Source organism: Mesoplodon bidens (assembly GCF_964165515.1).
Source record: "Mesoplodon bidens genome assembly, chromosome: X".
NCBI classification, from domain to species: domain Eukaryota; kingdom Metazoa; phylum Chordata; class Mammalia; order Artiodactyla; family Ziphiidae; genus Mesoplodon; species Mesoplodon bidens.
Window position 1 is genome coordinate 84915736 of NC_138163.1, and position 21925 is coordinate 84937660.

At 39.2% G+C, this 21925-nt stretch overlaps 1 protein-coding gene across 4 annotated transcripts in view; it reads left to right on the top strand.

Annotated features, from left to right (window-relative positions):
- The window catches only part of OPHN1 (oligophrenin 1), a 643672-nt gene that overhangs the window by 519795 nt on the left and 101952 nt on the right, over positions 1 to 21925 (top strand). For all 4 annotated transcript variants that reach the window (XM_081222445.1, XM_081222448.1, XM_081222447.1 and 1 more), the window contains one exon: positions 6358 to 6517. In XM_081222445.1, the coding sequence (XP_081078571.1) occupies positions 6358 to 6517 (160 nt within the window). The remainder of the gene's footprint in view (positions 1 to 6357; positions 6518 to 21925) is intronic.

Consider the following 21925-nt stretch of genomic DNA (forward strand, 5'->3'; position numbering starts at 1 on the left):
GAAAAGATCTCATTTCCTTAGGAATTCAGGGGAATAAGTCTGAAGCCTAGTGTGGAACTGGTACTTCAGAGAGACTTGTTGTAGCCAGTTGTTTCCAAACCATTTCCCGTATGGGGAAAACCCATCAAGGCAGTCCTGAAGACCCAGAAATAGGAAGCTGACCACATATCTGGCAGTTAGAATTATCAAAAGGATCAGCATATGGATCTATAGCTTTGTACGTAAGAGGTATGAAAAAGGATAAGAAAACAGAACTTTCATTCTGCTTGTCGGAACAAATACTTAAAGTTTCTGAGTAGTAAGAAGAATGTCATAGAATCCCTTCTGTTTTTCTTCAAGCTGCTGCTCAGATCCTTGCTCTTTTTTTTTGATTTATTTATTATTTTTGGCTGTGTTGGGTCTTCGTTGCTGCATGCAGGCTTTCTCTATTTGCGGTGAGCAGGGGCTACTCTTTGTTGCAGTGTGCAGGCTTCTCTTATTGTGGAGCACAGGTTCTAGAGCACGTGGGCTTCAGTAGATGCGGCACGTGGGCTCAATAGTTGTGGCTCTTGGGCTCTAGAGTGCAGGCTCAGTAGTTGTGGTGCACGGGCTTAGTTGCTCCGCGGTATATGGGATCTTCCCAGAGAAGGGCTCGAACCCATGTCCACTGCATTGGCAGGCAGATTCTTAACCACTGTGCCACCAGGGAAGCCCCCTTGCTCTTTTTCCCACTTTCAGCAGCACTGGGTCTCCTGCTTTAAAGGGATACAAGGGAGCCTCCAGATGAGGGGGAGACCTCTGGAACACAAACTCATGCAGTGGTTAACAACTGACCAATCTGTTGTACATACTGTTTAATTTTTGCCTCCTGTGTTAGAAATGTTTCTCTTTCTTTACTCTTAGTGGGTGAGAGTGGTATCCTGTATACCTAGCCCACTTCTAGGGGCCACCAGTATACAAAGGAGAGCAACCAGCAAGACCTTGTTCCATTTTGGATGAATTTCCTGGCATCGCTTGGCGAGCATTTTCTTCAGAGTGTGGTTCATCTTCTTAGCCTTTCTGTAGGTTGGGGTGTCCATGCTGAGTGAAGTTTCCATTTTATACCTAAACCTTTATTTGCTGTTTGCATTATTTCTGTGATGAAAGCAGATCCATTGTTGCTCTGAATAGTAGAGGGAAAGCCGTACCTAGGTATAATGTCCTTAAGAAGGGTTTTTGTCACTTCAGATGCTTTTTTCTGTTCTGGCTGGAAAGGCCTCTACTCAACCTTGATCCAGGTATAATCCTCTTAAATCTTTAGCCAAAATCTTGTTGAGGAGGGTGGGGGACTTTTTAAATCCTGTGGCATCCTGAGTCTGAAGGAATAGTATAAGGAACTCTCATGTGCCTATAAGGAACTCTCATGTGCCTATCACCCAGCTTCAACAATTTTCAACACGTAGCAAACATTGTTTCATCTATATCCCTATTCATTTCTCTTCCTCCTATATTACTGTGAAGCAAATCTAAGACATTATTTTATCCATAAATATTTCAGTATGTATATTGAAAAATGAAAATTCTTTGTACATATGAACACAATATAATTATCACATCTGAAAACAAACTGTTAATAATTACTTAATATCATTAAATATTCTGTGTTCAATTTTCCAGTAGTCTCAAATATGTCATATATATTTATATATTTTAATAAGGATCCAAATAACGTCCACACATAGGAATCTTTTCAGATGTTTTTTAAGTCTCTTTTAATCTCTAGCAGAGGTCAGCAAATGTGTTCCAGAAAGGATTAGATAATACATATTGAAGGCTTTGTGAGCTATATGGACTCTGTTGCAACTACTTAGTTCTACCTTTATAATATAAAAACAGCCATTCATAATATGTGAATGAATAAGCATAACAATACTCCAATAAAACTTTAATTACAAAAACAGGTTGGATTTGGCCCAAGGGCCATAGTTTGGTGATCCCTTATCTATAGCAGTAGTTCTCAATCTTTTGTGTGTATCAGAATCACTTGGAGGGCTAATAAAGAACACAGAGGCCAAAGTTTGATAGGATAGGGCCTCTGTGTTTTTACCATGTTCCCAATCTGTAAGTTTCTTCTTCATCTCTTTCTTGTTTCTTATAATTTATTTGTTAAAGAAAACAGGTTGGGGCTTCTCTGGTGGCACAGTGGTAGAGAGTCCGCCTGCCAATGCAGGGGCCACGGGTTCGTGCCCCGGTCTGGGAAGATCCCACATGCCGTGGAGCATCTGGGCTCATGAGCCATGGCCCCTGAGCCTGTGCTTCCGGAGCCTGTGCTCTGCAACGAGAGAGGCCACAGAAGTGAGATGCCCATGTAACGCAAAAAAAAAAAAAAAAAGAAAAAAGAAAAAAGAAAACAGGTCATTTGTCCTTTAAATTTTCCCATATTTTGAATCAAGAGGCTTGCTCTGATCAAGTTCTTTTTTTGATTGGTTTTTTGGGGATTTGGGGTGGGTTTTTTTTTTGGTTATTTTGGGTTTTCGGGGGGTGGTCTTTACAGTGGGGAGGGCATACATACTTAATAAATGGTTCTATGTTCTTCCAACAGTAGACATGTAATGTGTGACTGTTTCTTTTTTCCATTATTTTCAAGGGAAGGACTTTCTGAGAGTCACTGAATGGCAGAGCTGAAAGGCTCTTTAGATTACCCAATAACCACCTCATTTTATAGGTGAGGGAACAGATACCTAGGGATGGAAAAAGATAGGCCCAAAGTCATACAACGCATTAGTGATGGAACCAGTTTAATGAACTTATTCAGTTTTTATTTTTATTTTTTCATATCTGTTGAGGTATAATTGACAAATAAAAATTGTATATATTTATGGTATATTACTTATATACCATAATGATGTTTGGTATATGTATATGTTGTGAAATAATTGCCATAATATAGCTAATTACTATATGTATCACCTCATATAGTTACCTTTTTCTCCCTTCCTTTCTTCCTTCCTCCCCTCCCTCCCTCCTTCCCTTCTTTCTTTTTCTTTCTTTCTTTCTTTCTTTCTTTCTTCTTTCCTTCCTTCCTTCCTTCTTTCTTTCTTTCTATGAAGAATACTTAAGTTCTACCCTCTTAGCAAATTTCAAGCACAAAAATACAGTATTGTTAACTATATTCATATTGCTATATATTAGATCTCTAAAACTTACTCATCTTATGTAACTGAAAATTTGTACCTCTTGACCAACATCTCCCCCATTTTCCCCTCCCAGAGCCCCTTGCAACTACCATTCTACTCTGTGTCTGGCTTATTTCACTTAACATAATGTCCTCTAAGTTCATCTATGTTGTTGCAAAAGGCAGGATTTCCTTCTTTTTTAAGGCTTATTGATATTCCATTGTGTGTATATGTTTATCTGTTTGTCCATCTAAGGACACTTAGGCTATTGTGACTAATGCTGCAATGAATATGGGAGTACAGATATTCTCTTTGAGATACTGATTTCATTTCCTTTGAATATATACCTAGAACTGGGATTGCTGGATCATAAGGTAGTTCTGTTTTTATAGGCATTTTAATTTATGACCTCTGATCTAAACCATCTAATCAAAATTATTTTTTCCTAAACTAGAGGCTTTTTATAACCTCTCTCTAATACCTGTTTTCTTTGGTTTAAATTTTGATGTTCAAGAAGTTGTATCCATTGAGGATATGGGGAGGGGGAAGGGTAAGCTGGGATGAACTGAGAGAGTGGCATGGACTTATATATACTACCAAATATAAAATAGATAGCTAGTGGGGAGCAGACACATAGCACAGGGAGATCAGCTCAGTGCTTTGTGACCACCTAGAGGGGTGGGATAGGGAGGGTGGGAGGGAGATGCAAGAGGGAGGGGATATGGGGATATATGTATATGTATCGCTGATTCACTTTGTTATAAGGCAGAAACTAACACACCATTGTAAAGCAATTATACTCCAATAAAGATGTTAAAAAAAAGAAGTTGTATCTATTTTCTTTAGTCTAAGTGGACTAGAGAATTTAAGATTTCTTTGCTTCCGAATCATATTACAAACTCCCACCTAATTAACTACTCATGATGCCCTTATTTTTGGTTTCATTCATCTTATTAACCCACAATTATGCCTCTTAATGATTTTTTAAAATGTATAACAAAAGGAGAGATGTCAAATAGAAAGAAACCTCCCCAAAGAATAGATTACCTTGCAAATCTCATAAGAAGATTAAGAATGAAAAGAGTGTCCTAAATAGAATACCTCGAACCTCCATCAGAGAAATAGAAGGTGGCTTTAGCTTAAAGGGGCCCCCATAGGGGCTGATTTCTTGACAGGAACTAGACAAGCAGGCAGTGGGATGCAATGGGATGACTGTAAGACTTAGAGCCCAACAAATATGGGTTTGAATCCCTGTATTGCCATGTATTCACAAACTGTTTGACATTAACTAAGTTCTTTACCCTCTGTGAAACTAGGCTTCAGAGATAATATACTCTGCCTTTTGGAGTTATGCAGATTAAGTGAGCTCTGGCATATTTAACCAAAGTCACTTTCTTTCAAAGCTTAAAAAAGGAGATAAGCATTTACACATGCTGGAGGCTGTTGTCTCACAAGTGTCCTTGCCTTGTTACTAGTGGTTTAGCCATTCTGGATCTTGGTGGCAGCATGGAGTTGCTTTTCCATTTTAACATCTGAAATATTCTGTCACTAAAAAATAAGGGTTAATTGCAGAAGTATTTAAACTGTTAAAAGGGATCCATCACCAGTCCAGCAATACCAAAGGCCTGTGAATAGTTGCTGTTCATTATCATCTGAATGGCACCCAGCCTTTGTCATGGGCTTAACAGACTTCATTAGGATTTGTCTAAGGATTCTGTCCCTGTCAATTACCTTGTTAGTGACCGGAGCCTGTCTCTTAATGGGGTCAGTCTCTCAAGGCGCTTGACCTGGGCAAGTTTTGAAAATTAGTGTTTGTGGTGGGCTCTTCCATTCCCTTATCTCCCCACTCCCACAGCCAAACTGACCAAAGGGCTGTACACCTTTTACTTATCTGCCTCCAGTACTACGTGAAAGAGTGCCAGAGGCTCTCAATTCTATTAAAATAATTAATTAGTATCTGCTCTGTGTGAGGCACACACACTTGGAAGTTGTTTACCACCTAGTAGGAAAGGCAGATAAGAAACAGAAAATTGCAATATATTCAACTTGCCAATAGTGTCAATCAAGATGAGGACAGTGGGCTGTGAGGGCCCTGAAGGAGATGTCGCCTAAAGTGAATCTCAAAGGATAGACATTCTTTGGATCTAGGAGGATGGAGACATTCTAAACAGGGAATGGCATGAGCAAAGATACGGAGATCTGAAACAGCATGATATAGCCAGAAAACTTCATCTAAGCAGTGTAGTATTTAAGAGTGTCAGACATCAGCAGTGCCTAGATGGAGGCTCCTGGAGAGGTCATTATAACAGCAGATACTTCCAATGGAATATTTCCAGGATACCATGCTAAAGCAATTTAGCTCTATTTATTTCACAACTGTCTGAGGTAGATACTATTTTTGCAAGTGAGAAAACTGAAGCCCAGAGAAGTTAGGTCAGCAACATTCACTGTTCCATGGCTAATGGGTGGCAGAGTTGGGATTCAAATCCAGGTCAGCTTCAGAGCCCAAGCTGTGCATTGGGATTGGAAATATGTGTCAAGTTACTGAAGACTTTAATTGCTACTCTGAAGAGTCCTATAAGTGTCCTATAAGTGATAGGAAGCCACTTAAGGTAATTTAAATAAGGGAAGTGACTAGGGACCAGAAAATTTGGGATTAGAGGCCCTTCTCTAATCAGGCTAACTGACTGTGGCTTCAGCCAAATCTCTTTCCTTCTTTGGACCTCTGTTTTCTCATCTGCAATGTGAGGACAATGATAAAGTGCTAATCTTAAGGATCTCTTTTGACTTTTTGAGTTTTTTGCCTCTCTAGCTAGGGCTGGGGAAGAGACTAGATTATTGACTGGTGAGACTGGTAGGCACTTTCTCTATACGCTTTGTTCTTCTTTATATATACTTTATACATGCTGTACCTCTTGCCCTGGAATACCTTCTTGCTTCCCTCCTGTCTTTCCAAATACTATAGCCATCCACCCCTCTTCTCGTGACTTTTACCGTGATACAAACTAAGTTATCTATGGCTCAGTTTGGCCCCAAATTATATGCTATCTTGTATTCTTTGCTAGTTGCTTCCTTTGTAATCTTTTCTTCCCATATATATTTTGGGCCTCTCCTTTTCTTTTACTTTTTAGTTTCTCTTACCCCCTAAAGCATCTAACGCAGTCTTGGTTACAATGGGGTCTTGGAGAAAATCTTGTTAATCATTTCCTTTCTCTTCTGGCAGTGTGTGTGAGCACAGCAAAGAGAATCTTATGACCCCCTCTAACATGGGGGTGATCTTTGGGCCCACTCTCATGAGAGCTCAGGAGGACACTGTGGCTGCCATGATGAACATCAAATTCCAGAACATTGTGGTGGAAATCCTAATTGAGCACTTTGTCAAGGTATGTATTTCCTATCCTCACCATCACTCCTCCAACCATGTGACACTTTCCCCTAGCCAATTTTTAGAGTTGTGTCTTCTCTCTGGCTCAAGTTATAATGGAAGGAAATTCCATATGACACAATGACATTTAATAGCATTTCTGACCCTGTGAAATTCATTCGTTCAGCAAACATTGCTTGAGCATGCAACTATTTTATTATCAGACCCCATGCAAGATGGTATAGAAGAAGAAAAATATCATTGTACATGCCTTTAAAGAGTTAATGGTATAATATGGAGACAACCATGTAAACAAAGGAAAATGACAGGTATAAAAGTGGTATATGTACAATTAAACCATAAAGAAAGCAATACTTATTAAAACCCCATAACATTCTAAAGAATTTAAGGTGTTATATTTATATGGTATGTAAAATATGAGGTAGTGTACATTGTAATTAGGTCAAATAAAAAATCATGATACAGATAGAAAATGAACCCAGGAATGAGGCTAGACAAGAAATATTTAATGACAAGTCCTATACACTTGCTACAGATGGCCCTACATTTGACTCTAGGATTTCTAGCAGCCAATGCTATCCTAGAAGAGCATAATTCAATAAAAACTTTTCTTCAGGGGGAGGGGACTGGTGATATAGTCCAGGTGGTATGCACAGTTCAAATCCAAGCTCTTCCACTTACTAGTTGTATTAGGTAAGATACAGGTAAGGCTACTAAGATACCACAGTGGCTCCAACACAAGAGACATTTATTTCTTGGTTTGGAACAGTTCAGCAAGGTGGTCCAGGCCTGATACTGTGACTTGACAAAGGCTAGAACCCAGCTTACTTCTTTGTTGTTGTTCTGTCATCCCTAAGGTGCTGCTTCATCTGCATGACCAAATATCTTCTACATTAATATCAATTGGGAAGTATGAAAGAAAGAAACCTGAGGATATAACCCTTTCCTTTAAGGCAATGACCTGGAAGTCACACATATCACTTTTATTTACATACCATTTATCAGAATTTAATCTCATGGTCAGATCTAGCTATAAGAAAAGCAGGGAAATTTAGTTTTTGTTTGGGGCAGCCATGTGCCTAGCTAAGACTTTAGTTCTTTTACTAAAAGAAGGAGAGAATGGATATTGGAGAACAATTGACATTCTCTGCCATATTATCTGTGTTACATTGAGCAATGTAACTTCTCTGATAGTCATTTTGTTTCAGCTGAAATGTGAAGATGATAATAAACACATGATATGTGACAGTTACATACCCAAGGCCATTTAGCTAGTGAGAGAGCTAGAATTTAAATCCATGTACCTGGCTCAGAGTTGAAGTACTTAATCACTATACAGTGCTGCCTTACCAATCATTTTGGTACAGTGATATTATTGAGTATATACAGGACACTTTGGGATAATCAAGGATGGGTACTTGCAGAGAAGTACAACCTATGCCAATACTTAAAGTGGGAAAGAAAGGGGAATAAGGAAAAGAAATTTCAAGGATATGGTTCAGCATGAACAAAGGTCCAAGGACCTAAAACCCCAAACCATTTTATACTGTTGGAACATGAAATGGAAATAGGAGTGGCAAGAGATGTGACTGGAGGCAGATGGTGGCCATGTCCTAAAAGGACTAGGCTTTGTCTAATTAAGGAGTTTAGAATGTTTGAAATTGTTCTTGCAGGCTTGGGAAAGCCTTGCTTCAAATTAGAGTAGTATGATGAATAGAGTTACATTTGGGAGACTGTGTGGATGGGGCTCTACTTCATACATATAAGAAATACAGAATGGGAAAATTTTAGAAAGAGGGAGAAAAAGCTCAGTTTGGGGCAGATTGGATTTGAGATTTCTGGAATATATCCAGACAGCAATATCAAGGAAGTAGTTGACTATGAATCCTAAGCAGGGATTGGCAAACTTTTTATTGAAGAACCATATAATAAGTATTATAGGCTTTGCAGGTCATAGATGTGTGTCACAACTACTCAACTCCACCTTTGTATTGGGAAAGCAGTCATAGATAACATAAAAAAATGAATGTTCCAATAAAACTTTATTGACAAAACTGGCAGCAGACCTGTGGGCTGTAATTTTCTGACTCTTGGTCTATAGCCCAGATATAATTTATTGATTAACTGATTGGTTCATTCATTCAGGAAATATGTTTTGAGTATCCACATTTGCCAGGTACTGTTTTAGGCATGGGGATACAGCCCTCAGGTAATTTAGAAAAACAGTATCAATATAACTAAAATATATAATATGTTAAATGGTAATGAGCATTAAGATGAACAGTAAAGCAGAAAAGGGGAATAGGAAGGGTGGAGAAGTGGTTTTCACATTTTAAATACAGTAGCCAGGAAGACCTCATCGAGAAGGACTTTTGAGCAGAGACCCATAGGAAATAAAGGAATTGTTCATTCAGATATCTGGGGGGAAATCATTCTAGGCTGAAGAAATGGTAAGTGGAAAATCCCTGAGGCAGAAATGTGTATATCATGTTCATGGTACAAAAAGGAGGCCAGAAGGATTAATCAAAAGAGGAAACATAAGAAGATGGTTCAGAGAGGAAATGGAGAGGGAAAGCTAAATAGATCCTATAGGGCCTTAGAACCCATTGGAAGGATATTGACTTTACTATCTGAGTAGAATGAGGTTTTTGACTAGAGAAATGACATGATTTGACTTATATTTAATAGGACTATGCTGGATGCTTTGTGGATAATAGCTGTAGGGGAACAAGGGTAGAAGCAAAGAGTCTAATTAAGAGCCTGTTTCAATAATGCAATCAAGAAATGGTTTGTACCTTGGATGCTGGTGTTAACAGTGGAGATTGTGAGAAAGTGGTCAGATTCTAAATAATTTTGAAGGCAGAGCTGACAGGACTTGCTAACAAATCATGTGGAATGCGGGAGAGAGAGAGGAGTCATGGACAACTTCAAGGTTTTATATCAGAGCAACTAGAAGGATGAAGTTTCCATTTACTGTGATGGATAGGCTGAGGGAGAAGAAGATTTGAAAAAAAGAGCAGGAGTTCAGTTTGGGACAAGTTAAGATAAATATGCCTATGAGACATCTGAGGTCAGAGAATAAAACAGGATTAGGGAAATAAAGTTGGCCTTCCATAGCATAGAGGCAGTGGTTAAAACCATGCAAATCTTGCCTAGGGATACCTGTAGCAAGACAATAAATGTTAGACCAGAGATTGAAATCTAGGGAGTTCCAATGTTTTAACGGCCATTAGAAAAGACCACAAAACAGATCAAGATAGAATGTTCAGTAACATGAGAATGAGGAGATAGGGGAGCAATAGACTCCTGGAGAGGAGATAGTTTTTGGAAGAAAGAGTGGACAGTGGTTTCCGTTTCCCAAGACAAGTCATCTAGGACAGGAATTGAAAAGTATTTACGGCTTTAAGTGTTTTTTAAAAAATTTTAAATGTAAGCAATACATATACATGGTAAAAATTTCCAACCATGAAGAAAGTATAGAATGAAAAATAATTCCACCCTTTACTTATTCTCAACTCCTAGTTCCAAACGTCATTTCAATAATTTCTTCTTTGTCATTCTGGCAAAAAAAAAAAAACAATACCTATATATACATACACATGCATTAATATATTTGATAGATTTTAATATGCATATTTTATTTCTTTACTGAGAAAGCCTAAAAACCCTAGACATTATATATAAAAGCAACACAAAACAGAAAAAGACTCACAGACTTAGAGAACGAACTTATGGTTACCAGGGGGGAAGGGTGGGGGGCAGGGATAGATTGGGAGCTTTTTTTTTTTTTTTTTTTTTGCGGTACGCAGGCCTCTCACTGTTGTGGCCTCTCCCGTTGTGGAGCACAGGCTCTGGATGCGCAGGCTCAGCGTCCATGGCTTACAGTCCCAGTCGCCCCACGGCATGTGGGATCTTCCCGGAGGGGCATGAACCCGTGTCCCCTCCATCGGCAGGCGGACTCTCAACCACTGCGCCACCAGGGAAGCCCACAGATTGGGAGTTTAAGATTGACATGTACACACTGCAATATTTAAAATAGATAACCAACAAGGGCCTACTGTATAGCACAGGGAATGCTGCTCAATATTCTGTAATAACCTAAATAGAAGAATTTGGAAAATAATAGATTACGTGTATATGTGTATACGTGTAGGCTATACACCTGAAACTAATGCAACATTATTAATCAAGTATGCTCTGATATAAGATAAAAATATTTAAAAAAACTTAAAAAAAAATGAAGACTCTGAAACATGAAGGGAACAAGACACGCCAGACCATGTACAGACCTTGGGACCTGAGGAATGACATGGCCACAAGTCATCAGGGTTTTTTGTTTGTTCGTTTGTTTGTTTGTTTTCTTTTTTCCTTTATTTTGTCATCAGGGTTTTGATTTTGCCTCATGTCTCCCAGATTGGGTAGTGTAGAAGCTGACAACCTAAGAACACCAACGGGTACAGTCAAAAGAGGTCCCAGCAAAAGCCTGATTGTTCTGTCCAAAGGAACTGGAAAGGAACAGCCTAATGACAAAAAATTTAGATAATAACCCCTTCACCACAAAATGCCACCAAAAACTTGAGGCCTCACCCCCACCCTCAGCAAATGCTGAGTGGAAAGCCTAGACTTCTATCTTTGCCAGTCTGTAACAAGACACCTCAACCAACCTCTTCCTGCCCCATGTGGTTGTGTCAAGGAGGCCAAGTGGGGAACCAGACTTTCATACTCACTGTGGTAATGAGATACCTTCCCCCACTCCCTATGGTGTCAGTGGAGACCACATAAAGCACCTGGACTCCCATGACCATTTAGCACTGGAGTAGTGTCAGAGGAGTCCTGGCAGAAATACAGGACTTTACCATTACTCTGTGGTAGTAAGCCTACTACACTGTGGTATCAGCTGAGAGGAGACCATGTAGGGAACCATAATGAGACACCCTTCTTCTGCAGCCAGAGTGGTATCAGCAGGGCCTAGTGAGGAGCCTAAACTACATTTGCCTAGCAGTAACAAGGTAGTGTTGCCTTCCTTCCATACCTATTCCTAACAAGGAGTCTTTCCTTCCCTTTGGGACGTCAATGGAGGCCAAGGGGAAAATCTGGACTTCCACTCCATCCTCGCAGTAATAAGGTAGTGCACCTCCTCCCCTGAAGTGGCACTGTCAGAAGAGGTCTGCTCTAACAGAAGGTATAAGTAAGAACAAGATTCTCATAATACCCAAAATGTGCAGGCTTCAGTTGAAAATTATTTGTCATATCAAGAACAAGGGATATCTCAACATGAATGAGAAAAGACCGTCAAAAGACATCAACGTCCAGATGACACGGATGTTAATTATCTGACAAGAATTTTAAAGCAACCATCATAAAAATGCTATAATGCACGATTAGGAATACATTTGAAACAGATGGAAAAATTTCAGCAAAGTTATAGAAAATTTCTGCAGAGAAACACAAAGACTCAGCAAAGAAATAGAAGATAGAAAGAAGAAACAAGTGAAAAATATAGAACTGAAAAATGCCATAAGTGAAATTTTAAAATTCAGTGGATGTACTCAACAATACAATAGAGGGGATAGGAGAAAGGAACAGTGAACTGAAAGAATAACACAAATTATGCAATCCAAGCAACAGACTACTAAGAGAATTTGTTACAGCAGACCTATCCTAAAATAATGGCTAAAGGAAGTTCTTTAAACAAAAAAGGCACAATTAAAGAAGGGATCTTGGAATAGCAGGACAGAAGAAAGAACAACAGAAAGAGCAAAATTATGAATAAACTTCATAGACATTTATTCTCCCATTTCAATTTCTCAATAACATTTCTTTTTAAAACATCTTTATTGGACTATAATTGCTTTACAATGTTGTGTGAATTGCTGCTCTATAACAAAGTGGATCAGCTATATGTATGCATATATTCCCATATCTCCTCCCTCTTCCATCTCCCTCCAACACTCCATATCCCTCCCCTCTAGGTGGACACAAAGCACTGAGCTGATCTCCCTGTGCTATGCGGCTGCTTCCCACTACTAGCTGTTTTACATTTGGTAGTGTATATATGTCCACGCCAGTCTCTCACTTCATCCCAGCTTACCCTTCCCCCCCCCGTGTCCTCAAGTCCATTTTCTACCTCTGCATCTTTATTCCTGTTCTGCCCCTAGGTTCATCAGAACCATATATATATTTTTAGGATTCCATATATATGTGTTAGCATATGGTATTTATATTTCTCTTTCTGACTTCACTCTGTATGACAGTCTGTAGGTATATCCAAATCACCACAAATAACTCAATTTCGTTTCTTTTTATGGCAGAGTAATATTTCATTGTATATATGTGCCACATCTTCTTTATCCATTCATCTGTCGATGGACCCTTAGGTTGCTTCCATGTCCTGACTATTGTAAATAGAGCTGCAGTGAATATTGTGGTACATGGCTCTATCTGAATTATGGTTTTCTCAGGGTATATGCCCAGTAATGATATTGCTGGGTCGTATGGAAGTTCTATTTTTAGATATTTTTTTACATCTTTATTGGAGTATAATTGCTTTACAATGGTGTGTTACTTTCTGCTTTATAACAAAGTGAATCAGTTATACATATATATATATATGTCCCCATATCTCTTCCCTCTTGCATCTCCCTCCCTCCCACCCTCCCTATCCCACCCCTCTAGGAGGTCACAAAGCACCGAGCTGATCTCCCTGTGCTATGCGGCTGCTTCCCACTAGCTATCTACCTTACGTTGGGTAGTGTATATATGTCCATGCCTCTCTCTGGCTTTGTCACAGCTTACCCTTCCCCCTCCCCATATCCTCAAGTCCATTCTCTAGTAGGTCTGTGTCTTTATTCTTGTCTTACCCCTAGGTTCTTCATGACTTTTTTTCCTTAAATTCCATATATATGTGTTAGCATACGGTATTTGTCTTTCTCTTTCTGGCTTACTTCATGCTGTATGACAGACTCTAGGTCCATCAAAGTCATTACAATTAACTCAGTTTCGTTTCTTTTTATGGCTAAGTAATATTCCATTGTATATATGTGCCACATCTTCTTTATCCATTCATCCGATGATGGACACTTAGGTTGTTTCCATCTCTGGGCTATTGTAAATAGAGCTGCAATGAACATTTTGGTACATGACTCTTTTTGAATTATGGTTTTCTCAGGGTATATGCCCAGTAGTGTGATTGCTGGGTCATATAGTAGTTCTATTTGTAGATTTTTAAGGAACCTCCATACTGCTCTCCATAGTGGCTGTACCAATTCACATTCCCACCTGCAGTGCAAGAGTGTTCCCTTTTCTCCACACCCTCTCCAGCATTTATTGTTTCTAGATTTCTTGATGATGGCCATTCTGACTGGTGTGAGATGATGTCTCATTGTAGTTTTGATTTGCATTTCTCTAATGATTAATGATGTTGAGCATTCCTTCATGTGTTTGTTGGCAGTCTGTATATCTTCTTTGGAGAAATGTCTATTTAGGTAATCGGACCATTTTTGGATTGGGTTGTTTGTTTGTTTTTTTGTTTTTGAGTTCCATGAGCTGCTTATAAATTTTGGAGATTAATCCTTTGTCAGTTGCTTCATTTGCAAATATTTTCTCCCATTCTGAGGGTTGTCCTTCAGTCTTGTTTATGGTTTCCTTTGCTGTGCAAAAGCTTTGAAGTTTCATTAGGACCCATTTGTTTATTTTTGTTTTATATCCATTTCTCTAGAAGGTGGGTCAAAAAGGATCTTGCTGTGATTTATATTATAGAGTGTTCTGCCTATGTTTTCCTCTAAGAGTTTGATGGTGTCTGACATTACATTTAGGTCTTTAATCCATTTTGAGTTTATTTTCGTGTATGGTGTTAGGGAGTGTTCTAATTTTATTCTCTTCCTTGTAGTTGTCCAGTTTTCCCAGCACCATTTACTGAAGAGACTGTCTTTTCTCCACTGTATATTCTTGCCTCCTTTAAAAAAGATAAGGTGACCATATGGGCGTGGTTTTATCTCTGGGCTTTCTATCCTGTTCCATTGATCTATATTTCTGTTTTTTGTGTCAGTACCATACTGTCTTGATTACTGTAGCTTTGTAGCATATAGTCTGAACTCAGGGAGCCTGATTCCTCCAGCTCTGTTTTTCTTTCTCAAGATTCCTTTGGCTATTCACAGCCTTTTTTGTTTCCATACAAGTTGTGAAAATTTTTTGTTCTACTTCTGTGAAACATGCCATTGGTAGTTTGATAGAGATTGCACTGAATCTGTAGATTGCTGTGGGTAGTATAGTCATTTTCACAACGTTGATTCTTGCAATCCGAGAACATGGTATATCTCTCCATCTGTTTGTATCATCTTTAATTTCTTTAATCAGTGTCTTGTACTTTTCTACATACAGGTCATTGGACACTTTAGATAGGTTTGTTCCTAGGTATCTTGTTCCTTTTGTTGCAATGGTAAATGGGAGTGTTTCCTTAACTTCTCTTTCAGATTTTTCATCATTACTGTATAGGAATTCAAGAGATATTTGTGCCTTAATTGTGTATCCTGCTACTTTACCAAATTAATTGGTGAGCTCCAGTAGTTTTCTGGTAGCATCTTTGGGATTCTCTATGTATAGTATCATGTCATCTGCAAACAGTGACAGCTTTACTTCTTCTTTTCCAATTTGGATTCCTTTTATTTCTATTTCTTCTCTGACTGCTGTGGCTTAAACTTCCAAAACTATGTTGAATAAGAGTGGTGAGAGTGGGCAACCTTGTCTTCTTCCTGATCAAAATGGAAATGTTTTCAGTTTTTCACCATTGACAATGATGTTGGCTGTGGGTTTGTCATATATAGCCTTTATTAAGTTGAGGTAAGTTCCCTCTGTGCCTACTTTCTGGAGGGTTTTTATCATAAATGGATGTTGAATTTTTCAAAAGCTTTTTCTGCATCTATTGATATGATCATATGTTTTTTCTCCTTCAGTTGGTTAATATGGTGTATCACATTGATTAATTTGCATATATTGAAGAATCCTTGCATTCATGGGATAAACCCCACTTGATTTTGTGGTATGATCCTTTTAATGTGCTTTTGGATTCTGTTTGCTAGTATTTTGTTGAGGTTTTTTGCATCTATGTTCATCAGTGATATTGGCCTGTAGTTTTCTTTCTTTGTGACATCCTTGTCTGGTTTTGGTATCAGCATGATGGTGGCCTTGTAGAATGAATTTGGGAGTGTTACTCCCTCTGCTATGTTTTGGAAGAGTTTGAGAAGGGTAGGTGTTAGCCCTTCTCAAAATGTTTCATACAATTCGCCTGTGAAGCCATCCGGTCCTGAGGTTTTGTTTGTTGGAAGATTTTTAATCACAGTCTCAATTTCAGTGCTTGTGATTGTTCTTTTTATATTTTCTAATTCTTTCTGCTTCAGTCTCAGAAGGCTGTGCTTTTCGAAGAATTTGTCCATTTCTTCTGGGTTGTCCATTTTATTGGCATACAGTTGCTTGTAATTATCCATCATGATCATTTGTATTTCTGCAATGTCAGTTGTTATGTCACCTTTTTCATTTCTAATTCTATTGATTTGAGTCTTCTCCCTTTTTTTCTTGATGACCCTGGCTAATGGTTTATCAATTTTGTTTATCTCCTCAAAGAACCAGCTTTTTGTTTTATTGACCTTTGCTGTCATTTCCTTCAGTTCTTTTTCATTTATTTCTCATCTGATATTTTTTGTATCTTTCCTTCTGCTAAATTTGGGCGTTTTTTTGTTCTTCTTTCTCTAATTGCTTTAATAGTAAGGTTTGGTTTTTTATTTGATATGTTTCTTGTTTCTTGAGGTAGGCTTGTATTGCCATAATCTTCCCTATTAGAACTGCTTTTGCCGCATCCCATAGGTTTTGGGTCATCGTGTTTTCACTGTCATTTGTTTCTAGGTATTTTTTGATTTCCTCTTTGATTTCTTCCCTGCTCTCTTGGTTACCTAGTAGTGTATTGTTTAGCCTCCATATGTTTGTATTTTTTACAGATATTTTCCTGTAATTGATATCTAGTCAATAGAGTTGTGGTCGGAAAAGATACTTGATATGATTTCAATTTTCTTAAATTTACTAGGTCTTGATTTGTGACCCAAGATATGATCTATCATGGAGAATGTTCCACAAGCACTTGGGAAGAATATGTATTCTATTGTTTTTGGATGGAATGTCCTATAAATATCAATTAAGTCCATCTAGTTTAATGTATCTTTTAAATCTTGTCTTTCATTATTCATTTTCATATTGGATGATCTGTCCATTGGTGAAACTGGGGCATTAAAGTTCCCTACTATTATTGTGTTTCTGTTGATTTCCACTTTTATGGCTGTTAGCATTTGCCTTATGTCTGGAGGTGTTCCTATGTTGTGTGCATAATTAATTACAATTGTTATATCTTCTTCTTGGATTGATCCCTTGATCATTATGTAGTGTCCTTCTTTGTCTCTTGTAATAGTCTTTAGTTTAAAGTCCATTTTTTCTTATACGAGAATTGCTACTCCAACTTTCTTTTGATTTCCCTTTGCATGGAATATCTTTTTCCATCCCCTCACTTTCAGTCTGTATATGTCCCCGGGTCTGAAGTGGGTCTCACTTAGACAGTATATATATATGGGTCTTGTTTTTGTATCTATTCAGCCAGTCTGTTTCTTTTGGTTGGATAATTTAATCCATTTACATTTAAGATAGTTATTCATATGTGTGTTCCTATTACCGTTTTCTTAATAGTTTTGGGTTTGTTAATGTAGGTTTTTTGCTCCTCTTTTGTTTTATGCCTAGAGAAGTTCCCTTATCATTTGTTGTAAAGCTGGTTTGGTGGTGCTGAATTCTCTTACTTTTGCCTGTCTCTAAAGCTTTTAATTTCTCCATGAAATCGGAATGAGATACTTGCTGGGTAGAGTAATCTTGGTTGTAGGTTTTTCTACTTCATCACTTTCAGTATGTCCTGCCACTCACTTCTGGCTTTCAGAGTTTCTGCTGAAGATCAGCTGTTAACATTATGGGGATTCCCCTCTGTGTTATTTGTTAATTTTCCCTTGTCTCAATTACGTTTGTTGCTTAGAGCAAAAAATAATTTTTTCCAACTTTATTGAGATGAAGCAAAAATTATGGTATGATCTGATGTGGTTCTCAGTGTATTTGAAGAAAATGCTTAAGACAGTGGTATTAACAGAGCATAAAAAACATCAAATGAAGAGAGATTTACATACATTTCACCAATGACACTAAATGTTGACACTAGTAGCCTATGAAAAGTTATTTGTATGCAGTGTATTACCTAAAACAACCACTAAAAACCTATAAAAAGAGATGCACTCAGAAGTGATAAATCAAATTGGAATTCTAAGAAATGTTCAAGAAATCATAGCTATCCTAAATGTTTATTCACTAAACCAAAAATATATATATACTTCAAATTAGATGATGCAAAAACTTGTGGAACTGATATGAGAAATACAAAATTCATGATTATACTTGGAGACTTTAACAACCTTCTCTCTCAAGAACTGAAAATGCAACTAGCCGGAAAGTCAGAAATAGAAGAAATCAAGAGCACCATCAACCAACAGGATCTGATCAACATTGATACAATACTACACCCAACAGCAGCACAATATATATGATTTTAAATGGCCATGGGGCACATACCAAATAGTCAATGTTCTATTCTATAAAATAAACTTCAAAAGTTTTTACAAATTGAAATCATGCATGTGTTTTCTCTGACTGCAATGGAATCAAACTAGAAATCAATAACAGAAAGGCAACATGAAGCTTGGCAGAAAAAAATAGTGATGTTAGAGAGTCCAGCTTCCCTGTCCCCCCACAAGAACAAGGATTGGATAGCTATCCATGAACAAAAACACTTCTAGGAGGCTTCTATAGTCTCCTTCGGAAGTTTTAGAAACACACTGGAGCAACAAAACAAAAATATGATAATTGCACAATGAGAAAAGTAAGAAATTGCATTTTGTTTGCATCATCCCCATCCTTCAAGTCAACATTGTTTAGTGCCAAGAAGGAACTCCCCAGCTAGGAAAGGTTCCTCTTTCCTGGAAGGGAAGAAGGGAGTGAATGACCAACTTCTCCAGCCTCTCAGGGCACTATGTAAATGTCCCACTTCAGTTTCACACCATCCAGACCAGCAAAGCTGAGATGTATACAGCTGGCAAGGAACAAAGAAGAAAAGCAGAGGCTATTATTAGCAGACATGCAGTACGACTAATTAAAGTCCACAGAGACCTGCTCTGCAGGCAAACTCAGCAGATTTCACCACTGATGAAGCCAGTGGCCAGCACAGCTGCTATAAACCCACTATAGATCTTGACCACCTTTTTCCCCACAGGTATTCATGTTCCCTAATGGCAGCCAACTGAGTCCATCTCCACTCTCTCCACCCAGTCACCCCTGATGGTGCCCATGACCCACCCTGGCAGCCATCCAAAATCTCTTCAGCTGCACAAATGTAAAAGACAAGCTGCCCGAGACCCTCCCCCTCCCACTGGAGCCCGAGAGCCATGCCTGCAGGCAGTGTGGGCCTCTGCAGCTGTGTGAGTAAGGCTGGTTTAGGACACCAACCTACAGACACTAGGCTCACCACCACTACTCTGCTAGTAGTGGGCTAGCCTACCCAGCTGTGCACCTGCACGCCACTGGCCTGACAACCATACTTGGCCTCTACCACAGCACAAACATCCTGGGGGGAGAGAGTGCAGCCATGGAAGACAGCCACTTGTGCACCTGGCTCAGGCTCTGCCTTCTGTCACTGGTCAGCACCACTGCCCACCCATAACTAGCCCCTCCAGCTGTGTGCCTGCATGCTCCCAGGCCAACTCCCATCACCAGCCACCACTGTGGTGTGAATGCTCAGGAGGAGTGTATGCAGCTGCAGGAGTGTACACCAACAGCCAGGGACCCCACAGCTGCATCTGGGCTCAGATCAGGCCATGCATTCTGTCACTGGTCAACACAACAGCACTCACGCTTCCATCTGTGTGCCTGCACACCTCTAACAACTCTGTAACCAGGCTCCTTTGAAGTCTGCATACCTGGGGAGAGAGTGTGTAGCCATAGAAGATCATTCTGACATCCAGGGCCTCTGCAGCTGCCAGTGTTCTCATAGTTGGCTCTGACCTTTGCTACCTGCCCTGGTTCCCATTACTATATGTCTGTCTGCAACTAGCCCTTACTTACATACAGGCACCTGCAGTTGACCCCTATAGCTGAGTGTGTGTACACCACCAGCTCCAGCCACCACAGCTGCCTTCCCTGGTCCCTAGCTTTTGGACATGGAGGTGCCACTTAGGACCACAACAGCCCTTGCAACTACATTGACGCCCCACAGTACCCACCAAGGACCATGCAGTTGATGATACTGTGGACCCCAGTAGCCTGAGCCAAAGAGACATCATGGCCCCATGGTGCCTGACGCATGCTTCCAAACTTAGCACCCTGTACTACCAGAGTGAGGGTTGTAGCACAACTCAGCATACCCCCACTCACAGGAGAAAGGCTACCCTTACCAAAGTCAATCCATAAAGTCTGGAAGTTGTGACTGTTTCTTCAAATGAGCAGACATGTATGAAAGACTACACAGGATCATGAAGAATCTGAGAGACATGTTTCCACCAAAAGAATATGGTAAACCTCCAAGAGTTCGCCCCAAGGAAATGGAGATCAGGAATTGCCTGAGAAAGAATTCAAAATAATTGTTCTATAGTGCCCAGAGAGCTACAAGAGAAAACAGAAAAATAATTTAACAACCCAGGGAAACAATATGAGAACAAAATGAGAAATTCAATTAAGAGATAGAAACATAAAAAAGAAACAAATTTTGGAGCTGAAGAATATAATGACTGAATTGAAGAATTCAATCAAGAGCTTCAACAGCAGACTTGAACATGCAGAAGAGAGAATTAATGAGCTAGAAGACAGACCAATTGAAATTATCCAATCAGAGGAGCACATTTTTTTAAATATGAAAAGTAATGAAGAAAGCCTGCAGGACTTATGAAACAATATCAACAAAAATAATGTACTAATGATTGGCATCCCAGAAGGAGAAGAGTGGGAGAAATGGATTTAGAGTTTATTTAAAGAAATAATGGCTGAGAACTTCTTACACCTGGGGAGAGATTTGGACATCCACGTTCATGAAGGTAATAGATCACCTCGAAATTTCAATCCACAAGAATATTCTTCAAGACACATAATAAAAAAAACTGTCTAAAACCTAAGATAAAGAATTTTAAAAGCAGCAAAAGAAAAGAAATTCTCTCATACAAGGAAATGCCCATAAGGCTGTCAGTGGATTTCTCAGCAGAGGCCAAAAGATAATGGGATGATATACTCACAGTGCTAACAGAAAGAAACTGCCAACCAAAAATACTTCACAGAAGAAAGTTGTCCTTCAGAATTGAAGGCAAAGTAAAGATTTTTCCTAATAAACAAAAGCTGAGGTAATTCATAATCACTAAGCATGCCTTAAATGCTGAAAAGAGTTATTCAAGCTGAAACAAAGGATGCTAATTGGTAACATAAAGACATTTATATGAAAATATACAATACACTGGTAAAGATGAGCATATAGTCAGATTCATAATACCCTAACACTGTAATATGGTGATGTGTGAACTACTTAATTCTAGTACAAATGTTAAAGGACAAAAGTACTAAAAATAGCTATAGCTTCAACCATTTGGTACTGGATACACAATATAAAGATGTGCAAATGGTGACATCAAAAACATAAAAGGGGAGGGGAGTAAAAGGTATTTGCATGAGATCAAACTTAAACTGATAGTGTAAAATAAACTTATATAAGATGATTTATGTAAAATTCATGGGTAACCTTACAAAACAAAAACTTGCAGTAAATTCACAAAAGGTAAAGAGAAGGGAATCGGGGGGACGAGGGGGAAGATGGAAGAAGAATAAGATGCGGAGATCACCTTCCTCCCCACAGATACATCAGAAGTATATCTACACGTGGAACAATTCCTACAGAACACCCACCAAATGCTGGCAGAAGACCTCAGACCTCCCAAAAGGCAAGAAACTGCCCACCTACCTGGGTAGGGCGAAAGAAAAAAAGATAAACAGAGATAAAAGAATAGGTACAGGACCTGCACCAGTGGGAGGGAGCTGTGAAGGAGGAAAGGTTTCCACACATTACGAAGCCACTTCATGGGCTGAGACTGTGGGGGGCAGAGGTGGGGAGCTTTGGAGCCATGGAGGAGAGCACAGCAACAGGGTGCAGAGGGCAAAGCAGAGAGATTCCTGCACAGAGGATTGGTGCCGACTGGCACTCACCAGCCCAAGAGGCTTGTCTACTCACCTGCTGCAGTGGGCGGGGGCAGGGAGCTGAGGCTTGGGCTTCGGTCAGATCGCACTGAGAGGACTGGCGGCG